The 12,354-nt window shown below is 42.0% G+C and overlaps 1 protein-coding gene across 5 annotated transcripts in view; it reads left to right on the top strand.

The window, feature by feature from the left end:
- Positions 1–11,954, top strand: part of dock4b (dedicator of cytokinesis 4b) — a 131,393-nt gene extending 119,439 nt beyond the window's left edge. For 2 of the 5 annotated variants that reach the window (XM_030439545.1, XM_030439543.1), the window contains 4 exons: positions 1,706–1,778; positions 4,784–4,900; positions 5,648–5,712; positions 9,078–11,954. In XM_030439545.1, coding sequence (XP_030295405.1) covers positions 1,706–1,778; positions 4,784–4,900; positions 5,648–5,712; positions 9,078–9,533 — 711 coding nt within the window. In that variant the 3' untranslated portion in view covers positions 9,534–11,954. The remainder of the gene's footprint in view (positions 1–1,705; positions 1,779–4,783; positions 4,901–5,647; positions 5,713–9,077) is intronic. The other 3 variants (XM_030439544.1, XM_030439547.1, XM_030439546.1) reach the window with 3 other exon arrangements.
- The last annotated feature ends 400 nt before the right edge of the window (positions 11,955–12,354 follow it).

The following is a 12,354-nucleotide window of genomic DNA, read 5'->3' as shown; positions in this document are numbered from 1 at the left end:
TCAACAGATTAATGTTCACCACTGTGTACAAAAACACATAAAACAAGTGAACCATGACTCCCAATTGGCCAGAAACATCCAATCACCAAGCTATAAATAAAAGAAAGTTACATGCTCCTCTGACCGTGGGAGGAAGCTAAAGATTGCAGTGTTAAGAAAGCTGAGGATACATTTATTAACTATGAACCCAACTGCAATTCACGACAGCCCTTCTTCTCCATAGCAACGGTGGCCCAGGCTCAACCTGTATTATTAACGACGTGCAGGCGGTGACTCCGCTGGTTCCAAAAATAAGAGCGATTTTATGTAAGCCTATGAGAAAATGACCCCACTTCTCACTTGATTTATTACCTCAGTAAACAGTTTCCTAATGAGTTTATGGTCTCAGTCTCTAGTTTTAAGTCTTTTTCAATACAGCATGAAGTATAGTTTATAAAATATGGTCCCATATAGGGTAAAATGGGTGATAAAGCAGGGTGTGCTTTACGGCAAGGCTAATTTGTGACTGGAAAGTCGCTACCATGGCATGTCTTGGTATATCCTCCCCAGCTCAACCTTCTTGTCCGAATATGTTCACTCCTGCCTTCAAAAAGAAAAAGGATGGCAACAGTCATATTTGCAAAATGGGTGACATCATGGGTTGTACACTTACACAAAGTTTGAATAGTAAAGATGGCTGAAAATATATAAGCCTTTATGATCGTAAAAACACCTCATAAAACAGATAGGTAACACTTCGGCTCCGTCTTTGCAGCTCCACACTGTGAGCAGATGGACGTATCCACTATTTCTTTTACTTAGGATGGAAGAGAAACACTAATTTTTTTCTCTCATTTGCGCTCTTCCAGATGGTTGCATTCTCTTTCTCCTCAAACTTGACTCCACCTGTCTCGCAAGTGTTAGAGAATAAGAACAAGACTGAATAAAATTCTTCTTTGAATGGATGACTTCTGTTCCACCTGTAGCTGAGGGACGCAGTTTTTCAGAGGAAATTCAGACAGTTGAGCTCTGGTAAAAAAAAAAAAACATTCCCCTACAGCAAGCTAATGTTACAAGATCCAACAAGAACAACACGATATTGCAGATTCCTGTGTAGCTGAAAGGCAGCACGTAACGTAGTCACACACGCCATCCTTGGTGACAAAGCCACTGTGATAGAAAACTAATGTGTTTGCTTTTCAGGGCGCTTTCATCTCTTACAGGCGTGGCTGATGCTAGTGGCACTGTTCACCCTGTTTTCTGTTGACTGAAAAGATCCATTCAGGTCTACAGATTCTTATAATCATTTCCAATCTGGCAGCAGTGAAGCACTCACTATTAGTTGCTAATGGAGTATGGATTATAAGTAACATTGATCACTTGTAGAATTCACTGTAATTAGAGCAGCCTGGTCAGAAAAAGCCATCTCATTCCTGTATTGTTAAAAAAGATGGGAGGGAAGAGCGCTCACACACTTCTACAAATATCACGCCGGACATAAAGGTCATTGCACGTTCAACACTCTTTCTCTCGGTGTCTGTTCTATTGAATTTGTTAGCGATAGATTTCACACCTTGATATTTATTTTTGCCATCCGATATTCAATTATTCCCCCGGTGAGCTAAAGCTGGCATTTACCTGTGTCAAAGCACAGACACTGTTTCCCGCTGCATGTTCTTGACAGGACTTCTTTTTTTTCCTCTCTCTCTCTCTCTTCTGTGTACAGAGAGCTCCTTCTCATCAGATAGGCGACGCCACTTTACCGAGGAGCGACCCCAACCTCTCGGCGCCAGACAAAGGTAAAACACTGCATCCAGTATGTGTTGCTGCAACCCTCACATCCCTCCGCTCGCGATTGTCCACGTTCCTCCTCGTAATAAACTGTCACCGCAGGGAGTCCCCCCCCCCCCCCAGCAGTAATAATGCCGACATATTAAAACTCTTTTTATTATTCCGAGGTACTTGTTTAATATAATTTTTATTGCCCCGTGTGCTCCTTATTGTTATTTAAAGAGCATTTATCCCCCAGCATTTGTGCGTTAACTTTAATTCCCGCAGAATTACTGAACAAAAGCTCACTTCAGTGGAGCACAATAATCCCACAGCAGAAACATTTTCTATATTACCCTCGGCTGCTAACTGTCCAGCCATCCTGTGTGTGTGTGTGACAGTTTGACCACAGAATGATTGGAGGCATCTGTTTTCACGCAGCTCCACACGTCTCCGAACCAGACACACCGTCAAGATTAAAAACGTTTCATCTCCTCTTATCCTGAAAGAGTAATGAAATGGCAGCTACTATCCCTGTGACACTGATGGACGTGTGTGACATTCATATGCATGTATCCTGGTTGTCATTTGGCTCAGTATAGTCGAGGGGAGATGCATCTTTCTTGCATTGTCTGGAAAAAAATATTCCCACGAATTGAGAATGAAAGCTGATCGCCATGTGTAATAAACAAACTGAAAAAGGGGCATTGTGTAGTTTTGGAGAAGACACTGAGTTATGATGTAAACAATATTAATGAGGTGATAATGCATTTTTTTCCCCCATAACTGAGTAAACAAGCTAGAAAGGTGGCAGGGTCCGCTACATATAAACAAAGTGAAACAAATTAAATCCTGTTGTCCTTTAAGGTCAGTTTGTTTATTCAGTCATGAAAACAAGCGTTTAAGTTGCCGGTGTAAAATGAGCCACTTTCTGAGAACTTTGAGGAACAATTAGGGAGCATAGCGGATGAGACACCTTATAAATAAAGAGCGAGGAATGTGGATGTGAAAGCTTTCTTGTGACGCCCGCACAAACACGCACGCCTTCTCATTGCGAGTCAGGTGTGATCTGTAAATAATGCAGCGGTAGATAGATGAACTTCCGCAATATGGTGACACGGCACCTTCGCGCGCACGACAATGACGAAAAGGTGCCAAGTTTTGCATGAAACCCGCGATGGTGTAAAAGTGTTGTTTGTCGCATCTTCTGCCGCAAAGCCTTAAAATGAAAAACTCCAGATACTAAATATAGAGTGTTGTTGAAACATGACTCCAGCTCGCTGTGAAACGAAAACAGCCTTTTGAAGCCTGTTTAGAAGGCGTTGTCCGAAGGCATCAGGAGACCATGACCTCATAAACTGTGACCTGAGCAATCGCCCGGACGTTAATTTCAATTATAGTGTCTGATTACGTTCTATTTTTACAGAAATGTCTGCTCTTTAAGTAGACGGAAAGTGCTTAATTAATCTCTCATTGGGGGCATTAAATGAAGTACTTTGTAGCTACTTCAAGTGCAGACAGTTCTGTAGCTACTTAAGAGCTTAAAGTTTGATTGAATGTGACCCACAAACCTGAAGACTAAACACGGACCAGCTGAGATTTCTGCGAAAAGTTGTGTCAGTAAATTGAAGTGCATTTCTGATTTACAGTGTGACGTTGTTGATGATATTTATATTTTTTTAATTTCATATCAGCCCGTTTTCACATTAAATGTGCAAGTGTGGCATTGCACAGAACAATTATCTCCTCTTTTCGCAAATATAAAACTGAAGCTGAATCAAAAGCCTTAAAAACAAAAAATCAGATACATTAAAATGTTTTTTCATGATTAATTAATGAATAAATAATATTAAAATCGGGACACATAGAAACATGAACTTATCTTGGTGTTAAAGCATTGTCAGTGACCTACATGATATTGTACACTCCTAATTGGTAAAAAATATATATATATATTCTCCACCGCCCACAAGTATTTCTTCTGAGGTTTGTTTAGCTGCTTGACCTTATGTCATGTTTCTGCCGGTAACATTGGCAAATGTTACTGTTTCTTGGAAGGAACAAAGAAAAAACATTTATGGAGCACAATCATCTTCACTCCCACTGAAAAGGGCAAGAGAGACAGGAAAAGAGGAAAGTAACAGCAGTAATGCATCAAAGATTGAGACAAGCCACAGACTTAAAAAACAAAAACACATTATTCAAATTGCAAAACAAAAAATTGAGTCAGACTAGCATTGGTTTACCTTTAGGGTCCCATATGGTAGATAATGAGGTTTCTCTGTCCTTTTATTATGATATATGCTGTGAAAGTATCAAAATACCCAATCCAGCAAGAAATGTACACAGCCTGTATTAAGAAACTGTGTCTTCTTCAGGACTTCTGTAAGGTTGTGATGTCACAACTATACAGTCACCGCCCTCATCACCACTTTCTAGTAATCACCCCAAGAAAAAGGGTGAATGTGGCATTTCATCTCCCCCATTCCATTGCATTCACATTACAATACTGCTAGCTAACATTAGCTAGCCAGCATTAGTACGCCAGGAGCATACCATAGAACTCAACCACTCTTTAAGTTTGTTTCCAAAAACTACCAAGACAATCGATAGATGACGAATCACAGATACCTCATGATTCCGATGGCTAGAGGGGGAACCGTACACTACAATCAACTGATCAATGTTAAAGGTCCAGTGTCTAAGATTTAGTGGCATCTAGCTGATTCCAACCAACTGAATACCCCTCCTATCCCCGTCGCCCTCCAAAAGCGTATAAGAACTAAAAGCGGACGTTCTGTGGAAGAGGACCTGCTTCCGTCTGTAGACATAAGGGCGCGTAATACATTCATGAAACCATAATTATGTCCATTTCTGCCAGTAGATCCACCAAAATCCTACACACTGGACCTTTATTTTGTTCAGTTTTCACATCGCCCATCAGAAATGTGCAGGATTCCACTGTGTTCTCCATGTTGTCTTGTGTTATCCCATAACCTGTTGAGTGACTTGTGATGTCTCTGTGTACTGAAAGTGAGACCCACACCCAGTAGCTGGAGCCTTGACAGTGTCAAAGAGGGCGCTTCATCCTTCTCTGACTCTGTCGGCAAATTGCTAGGCCCTCCCGTACCTCCTAGGCCACCGTACTCAGGTAAAAAGGCCGGCCGTGGTGAATTCCCTGACAGGAATGGTACTAATTTTCCACTCCGGCTATTGACACTCTCTCCTCCTCCTCCTCCTGCTACTACTATGACATTTTTTCCACCTGAGGCTCTCCTGCTGACTGTCGCCTGGCTTGCTGCTGCCTGATATCATCTACATACATGAGCCACATTTTTACTAACTGGACTGAAATGCTGATATTTACTGGCTAACTGCCTAATCTGTGTGGACTTTGCGAGGGCTGACATCGATCCCAAATTCCAGTCGATTCCTGGATTTGTTTCCTGTTTTTTTTTTCCTCCCCTTCAAGCCCTCCTGAGAAATGCTCGTCATTACATCTCTGCAACAGTTGTTTTTTTCTCCGCTATCAACTCTAACTGTGTTGTACTTATTTACAGATTCAACAGACTTGACTTATTCCCCAGTGCTTTCTGATATACTGCACTGCCCAGCAGCGTAATAAGCAGATGGAATTTTTTTTATTCCTCTCCCCTCCACTTTTTGTGCCCTCATTGCATAAAACAGCTGTCGGATGTAGAAACAGCTTAAGGTGGCCTAAAAGACCTGCAGAACATCGGCGCTTATTTGACTCATTGATGCTTTAAGCCACTGGCCCCCCCTTCTCAGCTCTGTGTGTGTATGTTTGCATGACTCACGCTGTGTCATCACGGTGAATGGGAGAAAAGTGTCCCCTAATTTGAATTTGCCCTCTTTTCCTTCTCATCCGGTTTGTCAGCAGGCTCCTCGGCTAAAAACATGAGGTCGCAGTCCCCCGTCTCTGCCTCCAGATCGCCGCAAAAGGTTGGTTCTGTTTCTGTCACTTCACTTTTTTTTTTTGTTTTTCTTTCGTTTTTCCCTGACACATCCCGACCTTGCTTAGCGGCAGCCTCTGGGGGCCTTTATCCTGTGCTGCTACCATCCTACCGGCCGGCTCCAGGGTCTTTATCCTACTCTGTGTCAACCAGAGGCCTGGGAGCTTTGTATTACTGTTCACTGAAGCTGTTAAGTGCCCCGCTGCTGCTGATTTTCTCGTTTTTATGACACAGCTCTCCCCAACGAGGACCCAAAATGGGACTGGCTGGAGGGCATTCATTGTAGACGCCAACCGGTGTCTGTTGTGTTAGATTCAGGCTCCGTTAGGATGTCACTTAGACTGCTTGCCAAAAATATGAAAAACCAGATGGAGTTGTTCGACCACACTACAGCTGCCTGTCAGTTTAAGGTCCCACATTGTAGAAAGCGAGATTTCCTGTCTTTTTTTGTTTATAAAGCAGGTGTTGTGATACAGTGAAAGCATCGAAACGTTTTATCCTTGGAGAAATGCTCAGAAAATGTGAAACTGTATAAGCGAGCCAGGACTTCTGTAAGATTGTGATGTCACTGCTCTCAACACGGCTGTGGTTGAAAAAAACAACAGCAGAGCTAATGCTAAAATATGGTGAGTGGTGCCTACTCAGCACTCCAGAAGCCGACCAATCAGAGTAAATTGGGGTTTTCAGGTGCTGGGGCCCGATAGGCAGAGGGTGAACAGAGGCGCCGCAGCATTACAGAGGCAACCTAGGCAGGCAGCCCCCTAATGGCCACAGGAGATTGCTGTTGATGTGATCCTTTTAAAATCTAAATCTAAAAAATAAAGACCATATTGGGGGTGTATGTATTCATTTTTGTAGCAGGAAGCTTAGACGTTCAGCTTCTGCCCAATCACAGCGTGGGTTCGTGAATGTCATCACATAATGCTAAGTGCGGTGCAAAAACGAGCCAAGGATTTGCCCCAAAATGACTGCAGGAAATCTGTGTTTACACGATCCTGTGTAAATTAATCCAAATTAACAAAACATTAAATGCTAGAGCACTAATTCTTTTTGGAAAGAGGAAGCTAAGACTGGCTTTTGCCAAATCACCTTGTACGTACGTGATGATGTCGTTACACTGCTTGAATGAATATGTTTTGTTTTTATTTAGTAAAATTTGTTGAAAAAAAATCAGATTTTTATTAATCAACGACATAATTTAAATACTTTAATCATTTAGAATTGTTTATTGCCCTTAATAACCTTTAAGCTTCGGTTGTACAGATTTCAGGGAAATTAAACATTTGAACATACTTTCAGAAACTATATCACAATAAGCGAAAATACCAGTAAAGGGCACTGGATTCTTTCTGTTGCAGAGTTCAAAGGGTTAAAGGATAATTTTTCAACTCGACATTGTCTCGTTTAACATCTGCAGAAAACTTGTAACTGGAACCTTGTCGGTTAGCTCACAAATCGTGATTTTCACCATTTTCACACTTTTCTGTGCCGAGGTGACGGCCATGTTGGTTTACATCTTCACAATAAACTGCACCCTCTGTGTTCACACACATTTAATATCAAATTCAAAGACTGTTATGTTTTCATTTACGCCTGATTCTGAGAGACCTGAACTAAATGTTCCCATCTCTCAACTGAAATGTGTTAAAACATATTTTCGTATATCTCTGACCTCGAGTGTTTTCATGCATGTCCACAGTTAAACTGATTACTCTCACTTTGTCTGCGAGCCCTCATTTATTGTTAATGAACCTCTCAGTAGATAATGGCGGACTGCAGAAGCATCAGAGGTCCAGGAAAGGTTAGCGAAGCGCCCGAGCGAGCTCTTAATGAGGGTAAAAACTTGTTTTGAAACTCTGGTGATCTGAGGCTCATCTCCTGCTAACTATTATCGGCTTTGTGGGCTTGTCACGAGCTACGGTGCTAAGCTCCCGGCTTTGTTGTGGGTACGATGTCTCCCTACATGTTACAGCTACCAAGAATGCGGTTGTTTGTGCGTGTCAGTGTGGTCTGTGTGTATGTGCGAGGAGGAGAGAGTGAGAGAACAACTCGGCGAACCAAAGTGTGAGTGACAGCTTGGCGCTCAGCGTGCTCCGTCAATCACATCCGCGTGCGTGGTTAGGTGTGTGCGCGTCGCGGCAGCGGAAGAAGCCTGGAGCGAAGTACCGAGCTGCCCATCACAGCGCAGCCAGACGCGGCTTCTCTGCGGACCTCCAGTAGGCCCCATTATCTGGCACATGAGTGCACACACGGCAAACACACACATCAGTTAGTGCAGCCAGGGGCCCATTACCAGACCACAAACCCCAGGACAGTAGTGAACCTGCAGAAAACACATGGTACCAGACTGACAGGGCTGCACTTACTCATCTCCAGAGGTAGAAATGATATTTACTGGTAGCCTCTCTCTGGGAACCGGGGCCAGCGGAATAAACGGCTTGTCAGCACTGTATTAAAAACGGAATTCCATCATGTTTGCCCCAGATGTAGAAAAGGTCTGTCCAATCTTGCATGTCGAATGGATACCTCTCTTTCTGCGCGCCCTGTAGCATAAACGGTACAACCTTACTGATCAATTGTGTATACTTCACTAGATCCAATTAAATTTTTGCAGATATAACGGCAGCATTGTGTAATTGCTTAGAAAAACATTTTGTTGAGTGACCGGATTTTTCTTTGAGTGGGGGAAGTGCAGCATATTGTGTTTTTTCATCTCGATGCACAGGGCCGGTTGATAGAGTGGAAAAAAACCTGGCACTCTCAATCTGCTCACTGACTCTCCGTTTCATTTCTCCCTATTTTTTTTTAAAGTATTAATCATCGCTGTATGGCTGTGTCAGCGCACATGTTGGAGAGACCAGACTTGAAGGATGCACACAATATGGCTGTGTGATCGCAATAAGTGGCTCACCATATTTTAAACTCAAAATCGAGTTGAAACCATTTTTTTTTTTTGTTTGTTTAGGCATCAAAAAATCCTTTTAATGAAACAATCAGAGAAAGTGTTTTAGAGCTACAATTTATTTTCATCCTTGATTGATCTACAGATAACAATTTTCAGTTGTTTGGTCCAAACCAGGGGGGGCCAAAACTAAAACCTGAAAATGGGCCATGAACCAAAGGCAAACAACTATTGTTAAGCATTGTATTGCTAAGACGCAAAATGGTACTAGGATCCAAAGTTCCCTTATCTGACCCACTGAGCCTAGACCTACATGATTGCTACTTTTGTTTTTCAACTAATCCATAATCGACAGCTGTGAACCACTGTTCCACACAGCTCAGATTAAGATTTGGATAAAACTAGAGTAAAGAAAGGTCTGTGATTTCCTGTCATTCTTTCTCTCTCTCCAGACCACAGTGCCACCCTTCACCCCGTCACCCACCGAGTGCCAGTCCACCAGCCTGGTCTCCAACTCCCCCGTCCTCTCTGGCAGCTACAGCAGTGGCATCTCCTCCCTCAGCCGCTGCAGCGTGTCGGAAGCTTCTGGCACCGAGCTGCCTGCCGGCGACCACCTATCCCACACGCTCCCTCCCCCCACCACCCTACCGAACTCCGTCTCAAGCAGCTCGGATGAGCCAATCCGCAGAGAGAACAAGACCCCGCCCCCCTATAGTGTATACGAGAGGAACAACCCGCGCCGGCCTGTGCCGCTGCCCCACAGCCTGTCCATCCCCCCACAGACGGACCCCCCGGCCCTGCCGCCCAAGCCCCACCAGCTCCGCACGGGCAGCATGAAGCTGGAGGGAACCTCCGACCCTCGAGTCCCCAGACCGAGACCTCTGCCCAGGAAGGTGTCCCAGCTATAGGAGCTGGTTCAGGTCCAGGTCTGGAGCTTGAAGAAACACACTGGCGTATTTTGCACTTTTCTACTGGGCACTCACTTGTTTAGGTTTTTTTGTGATCTTCAGTTTGGCATTCCTGACCTACAGTCCAATAATAGACACAGGCCTAAAGATTAACAGGCAGTCAAAAAACAAAAACTGAAGAAACTATCAAATAAAGAAAGTTTCTTTTTGTATTTGCTAGAGGGCATTGCATTGACTTTGACTCTGTCATTACGCACTTTTAGCTCTAGTACGTACAGTAGGTCACCAACGGTCAGTCGCAGCAGCATATGTTTACCAGAACAGTCTAGAAAAACACAGTTTTGATAGATGTAATAATCTGAAATATATGTATATTGGTATATATGAGAATTGTTTTTGCCTTAAGTATTGGAAACAGAGTCTTTTATCCGTGAGTCTTGCACGTTTTTTCTTTTTTTAAAAACAACTCTGTACATTTGTAAACTGTATGGCTATAAAGGTGCTAGAGGCCTCGAGTATGCATTTCAGTGAAGTGTAGTAGACAAGGTTGTGTTCCCATAGTCATATCCACACAAGCAATGGCACAAAGAAACTAACAAAAAATGTATAATGATCGAATGGTAAATGCTGTTATACCTGCATTTTCAAAGTTTAGTAAAGGTAACTTCGGCACAGCAGTTTTGAGGCTTATTTTTACTCTATACAGTATGTAAATCAGATAACTAGAGAGGTTTTCAGTGGGGAGTTGCGACCTTAACAAACCACTCTACTGCCCTTCTCTCTCTAGAATTTCAAAACCAGCCTCTTACCTTTCACACTTAACCAAAAAACAACTGCCCTGATTACACTGAAATCACGAGCCAGGACCAAACACACACGGCCAAACGTTGGTGCAATCGCATGCTTAAAAGCTGGACTTTGACCATTGCCATTGATGTGAACATTTATGTGAACACACCCTATCCCTCCTGCATGACAACAGATCTTTAGAGTGGGGGTTGCCAAGTATTGTGCCAAAGGAAAATGTACAATGTGCTGTAAAGACTTGTTTTTCTTTTTTCTTTTTCTTTTTAACTGGGACCTGGAATCAAGAAGCTTGGAAATGCTCAGCTGAAAGGACATTTTTAAGAAAGATTTTTTTTTTTTTAAGTGATTTTACCCAAAAGCTCCTAATTAAACTGTAATCTACTGATCAGACAAGCACAAACTAGATTTTATCATCCGTATTATGACCAGTACTGTTATCACGAACTCTCTATTTTACACCGAGCAGTAATTCGATCAGAGTTTCGCCGTCGGGACTCGACTTAAAACACACGAAGACTGGCACTCTTTTAAAAAGAATATTTACAAACTAATCATTGTCAAATATTTGTACAGTTGAGATTTACTTTTGTGTTTCGATTAAAACGACGGACGCGAGTTGATTCAGTCCGACCGCATTGCATCGCTGCAGTGAAGTAAGTGTTCTGTGGCAGAGAGATCTCACATTGTTTTGTAAGATAGAGGAGATTTTGGCATAAAAAAAATATTCTCTTTAAATTCTGTGCAACATTTCTCTGGGGACAGAGGGGGGAAATTAGCTTTAGTATTGTTTGTATGTTTCATTTTTGTATGGTTAATTTACTTTTGGATTTGTTGTGAATCTTTGAGATTAAATATTCACATTAATCAGTACTTGAGAAAACCTGTAAATTATATGATGAGATTAATGTAAGTATGCCAAATATACAAATTTGTGTATTACAATTAATGTAAATATTGTGTTTTTAACAAAATGTAGCTATAACAATTTACAGCTTTGAATGTAATGTTGAAGCAGCAAATTATTATTATAAATGTTCAAACTTTTATGGTTTTGTGAGTGTAGAAAAACTAAGGTCATGCATAATGACACACCTAACACATTTACAAGTTCAATAAACTGCCCCATGTAATACAAATAAACTGACTGACAGAGTTCTACATTATGAGACCTTTGCAGATATGTGAGGCGGGACAGAATTTGTCATTTTTTATGTTGCATTTGGTTTCAAGGCGGCACAACACTCACCAAGCTCTGCAGGGAATCAAGTTCATTGACCATACTGGTGGGAAGCCAGCTAGGGATCGTGTTGGTTGCTGCCATGTTGGTCAACTCTAAGGTGGACACAGCGTCTCTTGCGGTTTGGGATCAAAAACATAATGTTAGCTAACCATTACCCGATGGAAAGTGGGGAGAAGTTTGAACAAAAAAAAAACGTAGTACGTAGTCTTTGCTCTGAACATGGCAGGAATTCCACATGTGCGAGGGCTGCAGAAATAGACGAACGTTTGTTTGAATGCTGTTCTTTGGTTTTTCATGCCAACAAGTGATTTTAAGCCCCTGCATCTAGTATGAAGTGTATTTATTTCAATAAACTCTTCAACAGTTCTGTATAATTCGCTTTAACATATTTGGGAGATGAAAACAAGTAATTCAGAGCTAAATTATACATGTATATATAAGAACTTTTTGTGTTTAGATAATAATCTGTAATCTGATGAATTGCCTCCAGTGATGTCACTCGATCTTAAAATTGTGGGAGTTACCTTTTAAGACATCGTGCAACCTCGAGAATTTACTTAAATGGCCCCTTCTTGGCTCACTTCCTAGTATAAAGGAAGCAGGAAGTGATTTAAAAAAAAAATAAAAGGATTAACAATTCTTGGCTGGAACCATGTATGATGTAAATCTGTCACGACTTGGAAGCTCAGTCAGTTAGCAAGATTGACTTTTTGTCCTCAAAATGTGAAGATTCAGAGCTGTACTCAGTCTCGCTAAGGTAAGATACTGATGATA

Source organism: Sparus aurata, chromosome 14 (genome assembly GCF_900880675.1).
Source record: "Sparus aurata chromosome 14, fSpaAur1.1, whole genome shotgun sequence".
Taxonomy (NCBI): domain Eukaryota; kingdom Metazoa; phylum Chordata; class Actinopteri; order Spariformes; family Sparidae; genus Sparus; species Sparus aurata.
Note: the sequence above shows the minus strand (reverse complement) of the source record. Positions and strands in the feature narration are given on the sequence as shown.